This window comes from Staurois parvus, unplaced genomic scaffold, assembly GCF_062004578.1.
Source record: "Staurois parvus isolate SC_StPar_1 unplaced genomic scaffold, SC_StPar_1.0 ptg000168l, whole genome shotgun sequence".
In the NCBI taxonomy this organism is placed as follows: Eukaryota; Metazoa; Chordata; class Amphibia; order Anura; family Ranidae; genus Staurois; species Staurois parvus.
In genome coordinates this window covers 5,379,273-5,400,196 of record NW_028317964.1, presented here as the reverse complement: position 1 = coordinate 5,400,196, position 20,924 = coordinate 5,379,273, and the positions used below count along the sequence as shown (strand labels likewise).

The following is a 20,924-nucleotide window of genomic DNA, read 5'->3' as shown; positions in this document are numbered from 1 at the left end:
GCCAATTCAAATGAATGGGGTACCATTCTCTTGCAAAATTGAGGCTCGCAGAGCTGCATCAGTGTGAACCTAGCCTTGGACTGGAAGTGTGCAACTCGCCTGATCACCAGGTAAAAAAAAAAGGTTAAAATAGCCAAAAAGGTTAAAATAGGTAAACAGCAATATATTACATTTTTGTGTTTGGGTGTATTATCGCTTTAAAGTGATTGCAAAGGCTGTGTCAGTCACAGCCAGTGAAGAGATGGCGGGAGGATGGTGCCCAGCTGCGCTCTGCTGTGTCTTACGGATGCAGAGAGCAGGGCTCGGGAGCAAGCATGGAACAGTGCCCCCATAGCAAGCAGCTTGCTATGGGTAAACTGCTTAGGGGGGAAGAACGAGAAGTACTGGCATGGAACCTGCAAAGAGGAGGATTGTGGCTGTTCTGTGCAAAACCATTGCACAGAGCAGGTATGTATAACATATTTGTTATTTAAAAATACAAATGAAAAAGAGCCTTTCCTGCCAAGGAAAGATGGAAAAATCTCCAAAAGGCATCAAATTACAGATTAGACATTCTTATATGATGTCAACAAAAGTTAGATTTTATTTCCATCATTTACACTTTCAAAATAACAGAAAACAAAAAAATGGCGTCTGCAAACGTTTGGGCACCCTGCAGAGTTAATATCGTGTACTGCCCCCTTTGGCAAGTATCACAGCTTGTAAATGCTTTTTGTAGCCAGCCAAGAGTCTTTTAATTCTTGTTTGAGGTATCTTTGCCCATTCTTCCTTACAAAAGTCTTCCAGTTCTTTGAGATGTCTGGGCTGTCTGTCACGCACTGCTCTTTTAAGGTGTATCCATAGATTTTCAATTATGTTGAGGTCAGGAGATTGTGAAGGCCATGGCAAAACCTTCAGTTTACGCCTCTTGATGTAATCCCCCGTGGATTTTGAGGTGTGTTTAGGATCATTATCCATTTGTAAAAGCCATCCTCTCTTTAACTTCAGCTTTTTCACAGATGGCATCAAGTTACCATCCAAAATTTGCTGAAATTTTATTGAATCCATTTTTCCTTCTACTCGTGAGATGTTCCCTGTGCCACTGGCTGCAACACAACCCCAAAGCATGATTGATCCAACCCCATGCTTAACAGTTGGACAGAGGTTCTTTTCATTAAATTCTGTGCCCCTTCTTCTCCAAACGTACCTTTGCTCATTCCGGCCAAAAAGTTCAATTTTAACCTCATCGGTCCACAGAACTTGTTTCCAAAATGCATCAGGCTTGTCTATATGTTCATTTGCAAAGTTCAAACGATGATTTTTGTGGTGAGGACGTAGAAGAGGTTTTCTTCTGATGACTCTTCCATGAAGACCATATTTGTACAAGTATCTCTTTATATTGGAATAGTGTACCACAACTCCAGTGTCTGCCAGATCTTTCTGGAGGGATCGTGCAGTCAAACGTGGGTTTTGAATTGTTTTTCTCACAATCCTGCGAGCTGTTCTGTCTGATATTTTTCTTGGTCTTCCAGATCTTGCTTTAACTTCCACTGCTCCTGATGACTGCCATTTCTTAATTACATTCCGAACAGAGGATATTGACATCTGAAAACGCTTTGCTATCTTCTTATAGCCTTCTCCAGCTTTGTGAGCGTCAACTATTTTCAGTTTCAGTTTTCTAGACAACTGCTTAGAAGAAATAGATACTCAGGTGATGTGCAAAAAATGCAAAATAAAAAAATATATATATGGTGATAAACAATATAAATATATTATCCACTAAAATAAAGATGTGGAAATATATCCTCAAGAACCATAAGTGATAAAATTGTAAATAAATCAATATACATCATAATTAATCAACAAATGTAAATTAATAAAATATATATATATATATACTGCCAATTAATTTGTGATAATAATGTCCTTTAATTTCAGTGACTTTGTGCTTGATTAAATCTTGATTTGGTGACTTATTGTGAATCCGTGACTTTCTTTAAATCCTTAGTTAGTGAAGATGTATGCTCACCTCCTTATTAGCCTGCAATTAGGCTATACACACTTGTGGTTCACCTCCTATGGAACCTATTTAGATGGAATTCCTCCTTTACAGATTGTAGAAACGTGGATATCCGTTATCCTCAATTAGCCCTTATGCGTTTTTCCATATGTGGGAACAAATTGCCAGACATAGTGTTTTATCCTTATAAAAAGGTTTCCGCTTTATTGCTTTCCAATAGATACACTCACATGGATAATGTGCAGTATAGGATGAATTTGCTCAGCTCAAATGATCCGCCAGCCGTCCAGCCCTGCACCTGCCGTCTATCAAACACTCCGGCTCTCTCCGAGTGACAACGCAGCCCCACCCCTACGCGTTACGCCACTGGTCACGTGGCTTCATCAGGGGGTTGTGATTGGTTAGTCACTCTTCCATTGCCGGTTTAAATAGCCCAGCCGCGCCATTTTGTTGTCTATCCAACGGAAGCGGCCATGTTTTAGGGGGCACTTTGTACAGCGATATTAATGCCAATTGTTACATTAATTAATGCCAATTGTTACAGTAAGGATACAAATGTAACAATTGGCATTAATATCGCTGTACAAAGTGCCCCCTAAAACATGGCCGCTTCCGTTGGATAGACAACAAAATGGAGCGGCTGGGCTATTTAAACCGGCAATGGAAGAGTGACTAACCAATCACAACCCCCTGATGAAGCCACGTGACCAGTGGCGTAACGCGTAGGGGTGGGGCTGCGTTGTCACTCGGAGAGAGCCGGAGTGTTTGATAGACGGCAGGTGCAGGGCTGGACGGCTGGCGGATCATTTGAGCTGAGCAAATTCATCCTATACTGCACATTATCCATGTGAGTGTATCTATTGGAAAGCAATAAAGCGGAAACCTTTTTATAAGGATAAAACACTATGTCTGGCAATTTGTTCCCACATATGGAAAAACGCATAAGGGCTAATTGAGGATAACGGATATCCACGTTTCTACAATCTGTAAAGGAGGAATTCCATCTAAATAGGTTCCATAGGAGGTGAACCACAAGTGTGTATAGCCTAATTGCAGGCTAATAAGGAGGTGAGCATACATCTTCACTAACTAAGGATTTAAAGAAAGTCACGGATTCACAATAAGTCACCAAATCAAGATTTAATCAAGCACAAAGTCACTGAAATTAAAGGACATTATTATCACAAATTAATTGGCAGTATATATATATATATATTTTATTAATTTACATTTGTTGATTAATTATGATGTATATTGATTTATTTACAATTTTATCACTTATGGTTCTTGAGGATATATTTCCACATCTTTATTTTAGTGGATAATATATTTATATTGTTTATCACCATATATATATTTTTTTATTTTGCATTTTTTGCACATCACCTGAGTATCTATTTGTTTACCAAGGGTAAATAGAATTAATATCTTTGATACTCTCACTGGGAGCGCAACACATTATGAATCAATAACTTTATTGACACAGAGGTAGTAGTGTGTTGAGTGTTTGCGATCCTATTAACATTTGGGACAGTGTGTGTCCAATTTTTGATGTTTTAAAGGGTTAATATTGGGTGGATATATATTGGCTCGCAAGTCACACAAATATCTGCTAACTGCTTAGAAGAACCCATGGTGCTGATTGTTGGGGCAAGGTCAAATGAGTCTGGGCATTTAAAACCTTTGAGATTGACATCACCTGATCTTCCCAGACGATGATTGAGAACAATCCATGACACTGGCAGGTCTCAGCTTTGCAAAGGGGGCAGTGCATGCTATAAATTCTGCAGGGTACCCAAACTTTTGCAGACACCATTTTTTTGTTTTCTGTTATTTTGAAAGTGTAAATGATGGAAATAAAATCTAACTTTTGTTGACATATTATAAGAATGTCTAATCTGTAATTTGATGCCTTTTGGAGATTTTTCCATCTTTCCTTGGCTTCTTTATGCACATTAATACAAATGTTTAGCTGGGGTGCCCAAACTTTCGATCCCCACTGTATATATCTATCTATATATATCTATATCTCCTTGGTGGCCTCACATGTCGTTCACTGGGTCCCAGCTGGGAAATTTCCCGCCAGCACCTGCCGGTCGCCCTGTATGACACAGTAAAACACAACACAGCACACAGTTAACTTTTTGATCACCCAGATATTAACCCCTTTCTACCCAGTGTCATTAGTACAGTGGCAGTACTTTTTATTAGCACTGATAACTGTATTGGTGTCACTGGGGATGTCAGTGAAAGTCAGTTCCCCACCAATGTCAGAATGCCTGCCGCAGTCTCGTTTTAAGTCGCTGATCGCCGCCATTACTAGTTTAAAAAAAAATAAAAAATTCTAGTATCTATTTCTGCCATTTGTAGATGCTAGAACTTTCACGTAAACCAGTGTTTCTCAACTCCAGTCCTCATGGACCCCCAACAGGTCATGTTTTCAGGATTTCCCTCAGATGAAACAGCTGTGGTAATTACTAAGGCAGTGAAACTGATCAAATCACCTGTGCAAAATAATGGAAAGCCTGAAAACATGACCTGTTGGGGGTCCATGAGGACTGGAGTTGAGAAACACTGACGTAAACCAATTCATTTACATGTATTGGGATTTTTTTTTTTAGCAAAGATGTAGCAGAATACATTTTGGCCTAAATTTATGATGAAATTTGATTTTTTTAAATTCTTTTACTGGACATGTTTAATAGCAAAAAAGTCAAAAATATAGTTTTTTTAATCTGAAAAAAATTTTTTATAGTGCAAAAAATAAAAAAACACAGAGGTGATCAAATTCCACAGAAAGAACGCTCTATTTGTGAGGAAAAAAGGACATATATTTCATTTGGGTACAGCGCTGCATGATCGTGCAATTGTCAGTTAAAGTAATGCAGTGCCATATTGCAAAAAATGACCTGGCCAGGAAAGGGGGTAAATCCTGTGGAGGGTAAGTGGTTAATATCACTTTAAGGGAATTAAGAAGATTAGAGGTTGCTTAGGGTATGATAAAATATATATTCCTAGCCATAGTGCTAGGTTGTTTTTAGTTAGGCCATCTTCAGGTACAGCTTTTGGTGTTAAGGAATTCTGTGATTTGCATTTCCGTAAGCCAATGTTTTTTCTGAACCATCAGTCTTTCTTTCCTGATCCTATTAATGTGTATTGTTATACTGTGCTCTTTCCATGTTAGTAGTTATTTTTTTCCCTGGATTATTAAGATTGCATTGTTAAATGAAGAATGGCCTCATGATTGGACTTCTTTTAAGGTTTTCCCTTTGATGTTATGTGAATGAAATGTTGTATCTAGTATTTTTCTTTTTTTACACTAATGGTTTCTTAGAGTGGCAACCAGTGTTAATATAAGCTGGGAGCTAAATTTGTGGTGATTGATGACTTCTGTAAATGGCCTTTGTCACCATTCTGGTAAAAATAGCAGAGCTAACGTTTTCCGCAGAGATTTCTCATTTATGTGGCCTGCAGCCCAAGTTTAGATCTGTGTATGGCAAACAGTACAGAATAAAGCCTGTATGTGAGAGGACATGTGTTTCTTTTTCATGTTCCTAAGAGAAATTCCTTTTCTAAAAACACATTTAATTTCTTTTTATCTCTTTTGTATACACGTCACACAGATCTGCATAAGAAATTACTTCAGAAATCCCATCCTTACTGGATTACAGATGTATACATTTACACATTACAAGTTGTATACATTTATGCATACAGTATACTGTATATTAATATATCATTGCTTCTGTGCAAACCAAGATTTTTGTTTTTATTCCTATGATTATGGAATTAATTGGTTTAAACATTTTAATGGTGTTTTTCATTTTATGCATTTATTTTAACTAGTATGGATACCCTCTTTAAGGAGAAATTTTAGATATACATATTAAAGATATGAAAGCCTAACTCTGCTTAGTATTCCTTTAAGGCAGTGGTTCTCAACCTGTGGGTCGCGACCCCTTTGGGGGTCGAACAACCCTTTCACAGGGGTCCCCTAAGACCATCAGAAAACACATATTTCCGATGTGTAAAGAGCAGCTACTGTGTAGAAAGCAGCTGCTGTGTTAAAAGCAGCTACTGTGTTGAAAGCAGCAGTATTGGAGGTAAAACGACACTCATGAATTATAATTACTGGGTAAATAATTTTATGGTTGGGGGTCACCACAACATGAGGAACTGTATTAAAGGGTCACGGCATTAGGAAGGTTGAGAACCACTGCTTTAAGGCCTCGTTCACATCATATGTGCATAAAAACTGATGGGAAAACCATGCAGATTTCACTTGCAGAGACACAAGTTTGCATCATTTTGCACACTCGTTTCAGTGAGTTTTATACTAGTGGTGCACCGAAACGAAAATTCAAAATGCACTTGGCCGAAAACCGAAACCGAAATGCGCAGTTTTTAAAAATGAACATATTTTTTAAAAAAAAAAAATACACTTTGATTAAAAAAAACAATATATACCGTATTTTCTGGCGTATAAGACGACTTTTCAACCCCTGAAAATCTTCTGAAAAGTCGGGGGTCGTCTTATACGCCGGTGCGAGCCGGTGTCAGGGCCGCACTTTTTCGAGGGGCAGGGCGGCGCCGCCCCCCCTCCTCCTCCAGCGGACACTAAGTACAGGGGTGGACAGAGGGGCTGCTGTACCTTACCTGGCTCCGGTCCCACGACGATCTGGTCCAGGAAGCGCGGCTGCTCCTTCTTTCAGTTCGGCCGCTCGATGGTCACGCGGCCGCTCGGCTCCACCTCCTCACTGGTGATTGGGCGCCAGCACTGGAAAGGCACACAAGCGACCAATCACCGGCGAGGAGGCGGAGCCGAGCGGCCCCGCGAAAATCGAGCGGCCACACTGGAAGAAGGAGCAGCCGCTCCTCTCCCCCACTGACACTAACGATGGGGCACTATTCCTCCTCCACTGACACCAACGATGAGGCACTGTTCCTCTCCCACTGACACCAAAGATGAGGCACTGTTCCTCTCCCACTGACACCAACGATGAGGCACTGTTCCTCTCCCACTGACACCAACGATGAGGCACTGTTCCTCCCCCACTGACACCAACGATGAGGCACTCTTCCTCCCCCACTGACACCCACGATGAGGCACTGTTCTCCCCACTGATACCAATGATGGGGCACTATTCCTCCTCCCCACTGACACCAATGATGGGGCACTATTCTCCCCACTGATACCAATGATGGGGCACTATTCCTCCCCCACTGATACCAATGATGGGGCACTATTCCTCCCACTGACACCAATGATGGGGCACGATTCCTCCCACTGATACCAACGATGGGGCACTATTCTCCCCACTGATACCAAAGATGGGGCACTATTCCTCCCCCACTGACACCAACGATGGGGCACTATTCTCCCCACTGACACCAACGATGGGGCACTATTCTCCCCACTGACACCAACGATGGGGCACTATTCTCCCCACTGACACCAACGATGGGGCGCTATTCTTCCCACTGACACCAACGATGGGGCGCAATTCCTGCCACTGATACCAATGATGGGGCGCAATTCCTGCCACTGATACCAATGATGGGGCGCTATTCCTCCCACTGACACCAATGATGGGGCACTATTCCTCTCACTGATACCAATGATGGGGTGCTATTCCTCCCACTGATACCAATGATGGGCCACTATTCCTCCCACTGACACCAATGATGGAGCACTATTCCTCCCACTGACACCAATGATGGGGCACTATTCCTCCCACTGACACTAATGATGGGACACTATTCCTCCCACTGACACCAATGATGGGGCACTATTCCTCCCACTGACACTAATGATGGGACACTATTCCTCCCACTGACACCAATGATGGGGCACTATTCCTCCCACTGACTAATGATGGGGCACTATTCCTCACACACTGACACCAATGATGGGGCACGATTCTTCCCACTGACACCAATGATGGGGCACGATTCCTCCCACTGACTAATGATGGGGCACTATTTCATCCACTGACACCAATGATGGGGCACTATTCCTCCCACTGACTAATGATGGGGCACTATTCCTCACACACTGACACTAATGATGGGGCACCATCATTGGTGTCAGTGGGAGGAATAGTGTCCCATCATTGGTATCAGTGGGAGGAATAGTGCCCCATCATTGGTGTCAGTGGATGAAATAGTGCCCCATCATTGGTGTCAGTGGGAGTAGTGCCTCATCATTGGTGTCAGTGGGAGGAATAGCACCCCATCATTGGAATACCATACCATATTGAAATCAAATCTGATGTTTTTTCATTTTTATTTGGTGTGCGTTGGAAGAGGGGTAGTCTTATACGGCGAGTATAGCTCAAACCCTATATTTTAACAGGAAAAGTAGGGGGTCGTCTTATACGCCCGGTCGTCTTATACGCCGGAAAATACGGTACCCCAATTGTTTTGTAAAATATGTAAGAGGATGTTATGGCGAGTAAATAGATACCCAACATGTCACGCTTTAAAATTGTACATGCTCGTGGAATGGCGTGAAACTGCGGTACTTAAAAATCTCCATGGGTGATGCTTTAAAAATTTCTACAGGTTGGTAGTGTAAAGTTACAGAGGAGGTCTAGTACGAGGAGAATTGCTCTTGCTCCGACATTCGTGGCGAAACTTCACATGTGTGGATTGAACACCATTTACATATGTGGGCGTGGCCTACATATGCATTCACCACTATGTGTGAGCACAGTGGGACGGGGGCACTTTAAACTTTTTAAAAAAAATGTAATGTTTTTTTTTGCACTGTTCCTTTTAAAAAATTGTAATCACTTGTTTTCTTATCACACGAAATGCATGCATCCCCTGTGATAGAAATAATTAGTGACAGGTCCTGTTTATGGAGAGATATGGGGTCAATAAGACCCCACATCTCTCCTCTGCATTGTAAAGTATTGGATCAAAAAAAAACCATTGATCTAGTTCTTTAAAAAAAAAAAAAAATGCCCGGAACTGGAAGTGACATCGCTCCGGTCCTCCAAGGGCATAGAGATGCGTGGCTGCCATCTTTCCTTCACTCATCCCTATGCCCAACTCCGGGATCCATGGTTTCTCAGGTAAGACTGAACTACCGAGCGGCGGGTGGGCGACAGCGGAGGGGCGGGTGGCTTTCAGGAGCGGGGTTTTTTCGGCACCTGTATCGGTGCTTTTTTTTTTTCATATCGGCCGACAGCCAAAAGGGGTGTTTTCGACCGCAACGTTTCGGCCAGCGGAATTTCAGTGCATCCCTATTTTATACATGCTGCAGATTCCTGCACAGAAAAAAATACAAATGTGATACTAGTGTTGTTGTGTGAACAGAGCACATAGCAACTGTTTTCTCTGTACCCTTGCAGAACGCATGCAGAAAAACGCACGTCTCTGCACCATGATGCAAACGAGGCCTAAAGTTGGTCCAAACAAACTATTTACTGCACCAACAGGTATGCTTGCTGAGTGCATTGTATTGTTGAGGCAGTGTGATGAGAACTTCCCATCCCACTCCTGGAACAAAATAAAATGGCTAAGCGCCGTTCAGCCATTCATGGAAAACTTTGTATTCTGCAAATGAGTACAAAGCTTCCTCTGATTGGTTAAGGTGGAAATATAGATGGCTGACATCATGATTTCTGCCAGTTGCAGGAAACTTTGTATTCATTCATAGAATGAATTCAAATTGTGCTGCTCAGCCCAATTCTGTTTTTTTCCAGAAGTTCCACTGCTGGAACATAGTGCTGTGTACTCTGTATAGCTAAGAATACATACAATTAATACAGTGTGCCCAGCAAGCGCACCTGTCAGTGTAGTAATTTGTTTAGGTAAAATTACATTAAGGGCCATTCACACCAGAAGGCGCATTGCCCTTGATGGATGTGCGCAGGTGCCATTAAAGTGTTACTGAACCTATGACCCTGCCTTCACTAATATCTGGTCTCCTACAATACACATAACATGGAAATGCAATTATTTTAGTAAATATAAACTTCTAAATAACTTTTCTCATCAGCAGTTAGAGCAGTCTTGTGACATCTATTGGTGTCCAGCAGAGCACTGGTTAAAGCTTGTAGGAGGAGTTTTCATTCTCCCTTGATTGTCCAATGAGGCTGCAGGACCCCGACCTTCTATCTAGACAGTGCTGATTAGCCCTGTGCAGATCACATTCACTCTCCCAAAACTAAAAAAAACTCTTTAGCAATACACACCAAACTGGGCATGTGAATCTTGCCCCCAAGGCTCTGTTCTATCAGCAGATGGATTGGAGACAGTAGAAGAAGGAGATAATCAGAGAAGACAAGATCAGACATCCTTTTTACACAATGCGGAACCCCTTAGGTTCCACAGTGAGTATAACAATCATGCTTTACTGCGTATACAGACTGATTTTACTGTTGTGGTTTTAGTAACACTTTAAATGAATCCCTAGATATTTTGGATTTTTTAAAGTCTGCCATAATAAGCGAGAAATGTGTGCTTGTGGCTTGGCACACTCTGGTGTGAAATGACCCTAAACATGAAGCTAGGCTTTGAGCATATGTAAATAGTATCAATGTGTGTTAATGTTTAAAACAATGGATGCAGCTACTATATTATATGCAAAGGCTTTGCAGTGCTGCATATTGTTTGTGGTTTACATCTCATATTAACAATGTTTAAGGGCAAACTGTCACCTTTGTCGGTCTCCACTGCCAACACTATCCAGAACTTCCAGATATGGGGGAGCTTGTAACCCCCTGTGCCTATGACAAGGATTCCCTCAGTCATGTGACAGTGCTTGAGAATAGCAGCCAATCAGAGAAACTGTCACTTTGGGAGGTGACCACATCTCTTTAACCTTTTGCCCCTACGTAATGCATATGTGCGGTGGCAAAGAGGATGCCCACACTCCAAACATATGTATCCGTGGGTGAGGTGAGTGCACCAAGTGCAGTGACTGAGCTCTCATAGACAGCTCCCAGTCTCTACTAATAATTAGTAACCAGTGGTTTCGGGCTCCCAATCACGTGACCACTGTGACAGCCAGTCACTGGATGGGAATGGGTTAAGCAGGGGATTCAATATAGCTGTGTTAGATACAGAGCTTCCTCTAGTTCCCAGTTTACAAATTTCTGCTTTTTGTAAATTAACAAAATATGAAAGAGCAATCATATGAATTTGTTAAATACATTTAAAGAAAGCCTATGCAAGCAAAGCAACAGGTGTACTTTTAAGCTGTAGTAAACACCGCTTGCTCACTTGTACCTACAGGTAAGCTTATGATAATGATATTAACTGCTTCTTCAGCCTGTGACATCACCGGCGTATGCGCTGTGCTGTGGCCGTGACTCGCATGCGCATGGGTGACGTCATCAGGGCTCGGTCATCCAAATGGCCGGAGCCCACAAAACTGGAAGGAAAACCTGGTAAAGATGGAAGCCCTGTCAGTGGTGACAACTCACCACTGGAGGACTTTATTTTTAGGTACATTTTCATAATATGCTGGTATGCGATACATACTAGCACGTTATGACATTGCCTTGCAGGGGGAAGAATTTTCTTTTTTTTAATGCTGTTTTTGCAGCCACATATACTCATCTTCTTTTTACTTATCTGCTGCTCCAGTCAGCCTCTGGGAGCCAGGAAAGGAAGCCCTGTATAAGCAGCAAGACTCTCTTGTGAGTTTGCACAGTGCTAAGGACCAGTCTGCCTTTCCTCCTGGGACCAAGGCCAAACACAAATTGAAATGGGTCACATACTCATTCATTCCCAGGCGTACCAGATATGTTCTGGTTTAATGGAGTGGCAAATGCGTGAAGGAAAGGTGAGTATGTGCTGCTGGGAAGGTGAGCATATATGTTGTTTTGCCCGGCATAGAAAAGACGTGTTTAACTGCTTCCCACCCAGCCCTGGTGTCCCTTTAACTGGGTCTTTACATCTGGGGGCAGGAATGGCTGCTTGATCATGTGACTGGCTTCTGATGATTATTAACAAACAGGATCAGGCTATGACAGCTTGGTCACTGTGCTGGGAGCACACAGTAAGCATGCTCTCAGCACAGACACCTTGAGCGTACTTGAATGTGTATGTGCAGCATGTCAGCATTAAAGCCCACCCATATGTGTTACATGGGGGATAAGAAGTTAAAATAGTCTGCCGTAGTAACTAAAAATACATGTTTCCTTGAAATCTTGCTTTACTTTTCCTTGAAATTCTGTTACTTTCCTCCTTTACAGGTCAAGGGGAAGAAACCTTTATTTGTACAGCTTATATTGGATAACATATGGAGTCTGTATGATGCTGTCATGAAGAGGTGAGTGACAGGCAAAGTGTTTCTATTGGAAAATGTGTGTGTGTATATTTATTCAATCTTCTTGCATAACTTTTGTATTCACTCTTTTCTTTTAGAGAGAAAGAGAAAATAGACAAAATAGTTCAATCACTGGGTTTGAAAATCAGTCCTCGGGAATCGCGGCATACTGACCCAAAAGTCCATGTGAGTGCAATTTGCAGTCAGTGGCTTCCCATATCTCAGGCTGTGCTATGTATCCTCTTTATGAGCTGAGTGTCATCAGAAAAGAATATTCTTTTTGCTTTAATGGATAAGAGCAACTTAATCTTCAGATTCCAAAGATATTCTTTCTTGTTAAGGAAATGTAGTCAGCATGTTGTGAATTATTAATTAGACAACCTTTACTAAAACAGAAAATTGAAACTAATATACTTCACAAAGAGCAAGCATTAAATGTTATTATATACCTTTTATTCTTAGGTGGACTTCTCATGTGTCCCCAGAACCAATTACATGAGCATGGAATGGGAGCACTGATATGTTCCCACAGCAGAGTTACTCTGGGCTCCATCTGATTTTCTTCCTGCTTACTTTAATCTGCCCGCTCTCAGGGATGTTTCTTCCCCATTGCCTTCACTTCTTCTACTGTCAAGTGACAGAAAATGCCATTCAGTCAAACCCAAGCTTGCAGCTCTTTTAGACATCAGTTGTAGGTAAGGGTAGCAGTTTTGTGAGTTTTGCTGTCTTCATGTACTGTCTGGTGTTTCTCTTTAAAGATGAATATTAAAGCAACGTTAAAGTGGTTGTAAAGACTGAAGGTTTTCTACCTTCATGTATTCTATGTACGAAGGTAAAAAACTTTCTATGTGCAGCGGTCCCCCCAGCCCACCCCAATCCTTACCTGAGTCTCCTCCGATCGAGTGACGTTCTCGACAGCCTCTGCTGTTTGGGGACTCATCCTCATTGGCTGAGACCATCCTCCATTGGCTGTCAATCACAGCCAGTGAGGAGAGAGCAGGGGGTTGGGGCTGAGCCACGGCTCTATGTTGTCATATGGACGCATAGAGCAGCGACTCGGAGACGAGCAGGCAGCGGTGCCCCCAGGGCGAGCAGCTTTCCCTGGGGGCACTGCTCGAGGTGGAGGAGCCAGAAGGGCCAGCGGGGACCCGAAAAGAAGAGGGTCTGGGCTGCTCTGCCCAAACCCACTTCACAGAGCAGGTAATTGTAGGCATGTTTGTTATTTAAAAAAAAGAAAAAAAAACAAAGCTTTAGTGTCACTTTAACTGCCTCCTGCCCGCCATATAAGGTAATGACGGATGGGTGGTGGTTCACTTGTTCTGGGAGGACGTCATATGATGTCCTCCCACTCTAACCACTAGTGTGCTCCGATCGGTCCTGTGCTGTGTCTCTTGGACATAGTGGATCCCTGATCAGTGGAAAGAGCCAGTGACTTTGCTGATCGCATGTAAATAAGGAAATGCTGGTTATCTGCATTCCTCTCCTCACGAGCTGTCACGCTGACACTCGTGAGGAGAGAAGAGCCGGTAATCAGCATTCCTCAGAGGGGACATCTACACTGATCATCATGGCACTAATGATCAGTGTGCCCTGATGATCAGTGTAGCCCCATTTGTGCCACCTGTCGGTGTCCATCAGTACCCATCTGAGCTGCCTTTTAGTACCGCTTGTCAGTGCCCATCACTTCAGCCTCATTAGCGCACATCAGTGAAGGAGAAAATTTACTCATTTACAAAATTTTATAACAGAAAGAAAAAAACTTTTTTTTTTCAAAATCTTTACTTGTTTTTGGTTGGTTTAGCAAAAAATAAAAACCCCAGTGGTGATTAAATACCACCAAAAGAAAGCTCTATCTGTCTCAAAAAAATGATATGTCATATTGGTACAGTGTTGCATGACCACGCAGTTGTCATTCAAAGTGCAACAGTGCTGATAGCTGAAAATTGGCCTGGGTAGGAAGGGGGTTAAAGTGCCCAGTAGACAAGTGGTTAAACCCCAAAACAAAAATATAATATATTGCAGCTTACCAATCCTTAGATGAGGTATCAGCATTAGTTAGGGATCCTGCCAGTATGTTATTTTTCAAAAGAACAAGCTGTCCTGCAAAGGTGGCAGTTAGAGGGTTGTGGTAAAACAATTAACACTGACAGGCATGCTTACAGCGGTTAGATTTATTCATTATTGTATGACCTATATCACAAAAGGAAAGAAAAACTGTTACGGTAACTGCTTAAAAATGTTAGCTGGAGTTCAGCTTTAAAGTGGAACTAAAATAAATATGAAAAAATTGTGAACAGGCAGAATCTTTATTACAGAAGAGACACACAATGTATCTTCTGCATTAAAATACACCTACCTGCCTGTTTGCATTCCCCAGTAGAATGTACACTGAGCTGAAAATGCGCATATAACTGCGCTCCTATGCTTGCGCGGGAGTGATGTCAATCCCTGATCATCCTGTCAAGATCGGCACCAGGGAGAATCTGGGAAAAAGATGCCAGCTAGGGACCTCAGAACATTGAAACATTGAGGTAAGTATTACTGTTTCACTTTAAATTGATAGCCAAGTCCATCTAAATCTGTTAATATATCTAAAGCTGGCCATACACTAGTAGATTTTTTTTTAATTGACCATTCGTACGGAAATTTTCATCAGCACATAACTTATGTCGAAGGATTTGATTCATCTCTGTCTGCCACCTGAGGCCAGCCACTGCACTGGGTATCACATGATCACAATGTCAGCAAAGCTGCTATGAATCAATCTGATTCATAACAGCTCTGCTTCTTTTCCTACTGAGCTATGATTGGCCCACAGGTGCCACATGATACATGGGGCCAGTCATAGCACCCTGTACCTTGTGACCAGCTCAGCTAATCACAGATCACTATTTTGAGCTGTCAAAAACCTAACTCATTCATGACAGAGACATGAGTTAGGTTCATGACAGTAAGTTTTGCATTGCTGGAGAAATTATATTTATTTCTCCTGCAAAGCAAAGTGTAAAAAAAAAAAAAATCCCTGATCACTACTATGGTAACATTGTACTCTTCTGATAACAGTATAAAAAAAGTAATATAAAACATACCGGGTTTTTTTTTTTTTCTACCTGCCAACCGCTTACCCCAAATTATTTGGGGTGTCTACTTTCCAAAAAGGGGTCATTTGGTGGGGATTTTGCACCATCTTGGCATTTTAGAGCCTCTGAAATTGTGATAGGTAGTGGGGAAGTGATATGAGGAAATATGCCCTTTGAAAGCCTGGAGGTGGTCATTGGATTTTGGGTGCCTGTATGTAGCTAGGCTGCCAAAAAGTCTCTCACATGTGGTATCCCCATACTCAGAAGAAGTAGAAGAATGTGTTTTGGAGTGTTATTCCATATATGTCCATGGCATGCATGCGCAATATATCATTTAAGTGACAACTTTGTGTAGAAAAAAAAGTGTCAGATTCAAAAAATTTGTGGCAAAAAATAAAATGTGTCCATGGACTCAACATGCCTCTCTGCAAAATCCTTGGGGTGTCTACTGTACAAAAAGGGGTCATTTGAGGGGGGGTTTGTACTGCCCTGGCATTTTAACACCTCAAGAAATATGATAGTCAGTCAGAAAGTAAAAGCTGTGGAAATTCCAGTATATGTACCATAGTTTGTAGATGCTATAACTTTCACACAAACCAATTAATATACATGTATTTGGATTTTTGTTTACCAAAGTCATGTAGCAGAATACATTTTGGCCTAAATTTATGACCACATTGTTTATAACCAAAAGTGAAAAATATTGTTTTTTTTCTTCAAAATTTTCGGTCTTTTTTGTGTTTATAGCTCAAAAAGTAAAAAACGCAAAGGTGATCAAATACCACCAAAAAAAAGCTCTATATGTGTGAAAAAAAAGACATACATTTCGTTTGGGTACAGCATTGCACAACTGCGCATCTACCAATTGAAATAGCGCAGTGCCGGACAGCAAAAAATGGCCCGGTCATGAAGAGGGGTAAATCTTCCAGAGGGCAAGTGGTTAAATCTTCATTGTTATTACAATAATAGTCCAGTTTATGATTTTTGACACATTTTTGACAAGAAAGTCTGCATCGCAACAGTCTGTTAAATCAGAAACCGTAGTTGGAGAAACACAAATATTATTTTATACCGATTGCCAAGACCCCCTGGACCTGTAATATAAACACTGGAAACTGCTCTTGCTCCCCTTTTATTATGCTGAATTTAGTAACTGCGGTGATCTATTCCCCAGCCCAGGCTACATGAAACAGATTTCTCTGCACCATGGTGCTGCTGTATGTGTGTCTATATAATATCCACGGTGCAGACCTGTGCCAGCTACAAGTGAGGACATCATTTGAATCAGAATATCTTGGCTGCCGCTGCAACCAACAAAGGTTAGACACATTTTCTCTCTATTTGGCACAGCGGATTTTCCGCACTTATCTACAAAATGAATGATAGAAGTCTGTGTTAACAGCTGGTGTTATTAAAATATAAATTCTCTGCCACTAAATCCTTGCAGCACGCCAATCCACAGTCTGGATGAAAGTGCAGCTACTGCCAGGCCGTTTCCATAATTAAACAGTTACTTTCTTTGGGTTATTTCTTGACTACACAAACACTTTTTATGGATTTCTGTTGGTCCTGTAGGACAACTTTGTTTTATTTGTTTTGGTTGGCAGTTTCTTGTGTCAGTATGCATTCGGGGAATGGTTCGGGATGTTCAAAGCAGATATTATTTGTCTTTGTTGAAAAGGCCTGCTGTATTTGTCCTTGACCGGATATTTTTAAGGCATGGTGTGCAGTAAGCTTCCCAGCCCCCTGGACATCTCGGCAGAAAGAGTGGAAAAGCTCCTGTGCGCGGGTTCTCGGCGCTTTGATTCTCTGCCCCCCCAGACACAACAGCTTAAAGATGGTAAGTTCTTTTTTGTGTTGATCTTTTTCTGTTGGATCAAATATACCCTTCTGTCTCAATATTTTAGAAAGGTAAAGGTTGAACATGATCGATGTCTACTATGCAGGGATAAAGGTAAGGTGCCATTGATTCTAAAGGAACAGTGCCCCCATGTGACCAGTTTGATGTCCTACAGAGCAGGTTTTTCAGCCAGCTTTATAAAAAAAACAAAGGAAATGTTTATTTCTTTTTTCCCTGCAGCCAGGCAGACTTATATGAATTTAATTTCCTTACCTGTGATAACTGGTGTGTCCATATTAATTATTTTGTGTTATTTCAATAGCATATCTTATAAAATCTTTGTTTAGTTCATGCTGTAACGTTGAGTCAAAAAGACGGGTGATATTGCTGAATGAAAAAACACTGTTTCAAAATAATGAGGGTTTCTGATGACGTCACTATGTGTACTATAATTCCTGTATAGGCTTAATTCTGCTGTGGAAATTGCCTCTTTGCTACCGATGAAAGCATGTTTGCCTAGTTTGCAAAAGATTAGATGTTCTCACCAGCCTTTTATATTTGCTTGATAGTAACACACCTTAAAGTGGATCCTCTTCAGAGTCCCCCACTGAGGCTGTCTTATCTCAAGCCTGAGCTCTGCAGTGTGCTACAGCAGAAATCGCATTCATAGAAATGGCAAAAAGCAAAGTTGCCACCAGAAAAAAAGGGTTATTATGTATATATACAGTATATGTAACAACTACAAACATTGTACTCACTCTCCATGGAGAAGAGACGCTTAAGAGGCAAAATGAGCACAATATGCAAATATTTAAATGGGGGCTCTGGCATTGGGAGAAAACTATTTAACAAGACATTTAAGACACACTTAAATTGGACAATAATCGGTTCAGTTTTAAATTGCTTAATGGGTTCTTTAGTGTTAGAGCGGTAAGGATGTGGAACTGCCTTCCACAGTTGTTGGTGTCAGCGGGGAATGTAGATAAATTAAAAGAAAACTTTTAGATGTGTTTGTTAGTGAATGCAGTGCACAAGGATATTGAAAAGGGTAGTGTCACCGACACAAACACACACTCAGGTTGAACTGGATGGACTGGTGTCTTTATCCAACCTTACCAACTATGTAACTACGTGTGTGTATGCCCATGCATTGCTTATTCTGTTAAGAGGTTATTTTTAGCTATATTTATGGATTTTATCTAGTTGCCTTTTAACCTTCTTGAACGCTCGCAGCTTGAATCTGGATTGTGATGAATAATTCCAGAACAGAGGTAAAACATAAAGTTGTCACTTGAACAGAGTGCATTTTGAAATAGACTAGTTAAAAGCAAAAAAGTAAAATCGCCTGCACTCACTTCAATATCCTTTGACAGAACAGTATGAAGCCATGCAAGGGGGATAACTGAGGGCCTTCAATACAAAGAACCCCTTTCTCCTACTTCATCTCTGGTTTTAAATGTCGCCTCTCCTGCTGCCTTTGGATTGCAGTCATTCGTTCAACAGTTATTAGTTCATTAGGTTATCATGGGGGGACAGGTCTGATAAGAGGGAGCATGGCCTATGTCCTTTGCCAAGCTACTTGGTACCACCACATATATGCACTGCAATGGTGAGGCATGGTTGCATTGAGCCTACAGACAATACTGGTGGCTAGTCTTTGGCCCTCTGCTTATCCTTTTTTTAAGAAAGAAGTTCAGGAATAAAAAAAGAACCCTATCTATACTCACTTAGTTAGATGCAGCATTGATCCGATGCTGCATCTGCCCCCCTCATACAAATACACACACACACACATTTCTAAGATCAAGAACTGAGTGATCAAAGCCTTATGATCACTCAGTTCTCTGTCTTCACTGAGCAGAGATCTGGTGGCTGTCAGTCTCCCTCCAGCTCTCACTGGAGCGCCAGGCTGTGGAGGGGTTGGGAGTATCTGCCTCCGGCTCTCGGTGGCATGAGAGGCTGAGACAGCTGCCGATCCAGGCTTCTGGATTGATCCCGACCTTAAATTCAGGATCTATGTAGAGCATGAACTGGCTCTGTGATGTCGGCCGACAGCGGGCTTTAGCCGGCTGAAAACGGGTCACAGGAGTGCAGAGCAATGTGCACCCCTGTGATTCCAAGGAGAAGTAGGGCCAAAAGAGCGTCAGCCCTACTTCTCCTTTACTGTATTTCTAGGCAAAAAAAGGCTAAACTTTTTTTTGTCATTTTAAATAGTGGAGAGGGATTAGAATACCTGTCAGGTTTTCATTGCTATATTTAACCCCTGTCCTAGAGATTCACCCATTCACCCTCTAGTGGTCCTGTTTACTGTTATCACTGAGAGAAAGAAAATCCTGAATTTTGGATCGTCACAGGCACAGGAATAGAGGGGAAATCTAATAATGGAAACACTAGTTCTTGTGACAGCTAAGGATTCCCTCCCTTTGGGTGGATTTCCTCTCTCTTCCTGTATTGACTATGGGACAGGGAGTAAGGGGAAATCTTCCCAGTGGGACAAATGACAAAAAACAGGGGTTATAACTCTTTATTACTCTATTCACAATAAAATAAACTGTCTTTATTTCTGCTTTAAAGGCCCATTGCACATGAAAACAACTAAATATGAGCTGAAATTTGAATATCAATGTCTGGTGTTTCTACAATTGGACTTGTACTACGGGAATCAGTAGGTTCTTAGTGGTTATAAAGAAAATATATCACCTTTTTAAATAACCTGTATCTGGTTTCTATTGCTGCCAGTAATCTTTCTCTTTATTTAGGAATCACTGTTTCAGTAAACAAGAGGAAGTCTTCCCAGTGTGAACATAGATGGCAAGCCTTAGAGAGGTTATATACTGAAAAGAGAAGCATGGGGTTCTTTAAAAAAAAAAAAAAAAATATATATATATATATACAGTTGTGTTCAAAATAATAGCAGTGTGTTGAAAAAAGTGACTAAAGCTCAAAATCCTTCTAATAGCTTTTATTTCCATACACACAAATGCATTGGGAACACTACACATTCTATTCCAAATCAAAACATGAAGAAAAATAGATCACATTTGTGTTGTTCCTCTAAAAAAAAAAGACTGTTCAAAAAAATAGCAGTGTTTGTATTCTTCTTTACAAACTCAAACATTCACTATGTAAACTGAAAAATGTTTAAAGATTTTACTTTCCTTTGAATCACTTAATGAATATTTCGTTGTATAAACACTGTTTCTGAGAACTGCTGTACATCTGTGTTGCATGGAGTCAACCAACTTCTGGCACCTGTGAACAGGTATTCCAGCCCAGGATGATTGGACTACATTCCACAGTTCTTCTCTATTTCTTGGTTTTGCCTCAGAAACTGCATTTTTGATGTCACCCCACAAGTTTTCTATTGGATTAAGATCCGGGGATTGGGCTGGCCACTCCATAACGTCAATCTTGTTGGTCTGGAACCAAGATGTTACACGTTTCCTGGTGTGTTTGGGGTCGTTGTCTTGTTGGAACACCCATTTCAAGGGCATTTCCTCTTCAGCATAAGGCAGCATGACCTCTTCAAGTATTCTGATGTATTCAAACTGATCCATGATCCCTGGTATGCGATAAATAGGCCCAACACCGTAGTATGAGAAACATCCCCATATCATGATGCTTGTGCAACCATGCTTCACTGTCTTCACAGTGTACTGTGGCTTGAATTCAGTGTTTGGGGGCCGTCTGACAAACTGTCTTCGGCCACTAGACCCAAAA

The 20,924-nt window shown here is 41.4% G+C and overlaps 1 protein-coding gene across 1 annotated transcript in view; it reads left to right on the top strand.

Moving 5' to 3' along the window:
- The window catches only part of EFL1 (elongation factor like GTPase 1), a 601,029-nt gene that overhangs the window by 77,113 nt on the left and 502,992 nt on the right, over positions 1-20,924 (top strand). Inside the window, exons 9-11 of the mRNA XM_089676417.1 lie at positions 12,211-12,287; positions 12,383-12,519; positions 17,082-17,204. Coding sequence (XP_089532543.1) covers positions 12,211-12,287; positions 12,383-12,519; positions 17,082-17,204 — 337 coding nt within the window. The remainder of the gene's footprint in view (positions 1-12,210; positions 12,288-12,382; positions 12,520-17,081; positions 17,205-20,924) is intronic.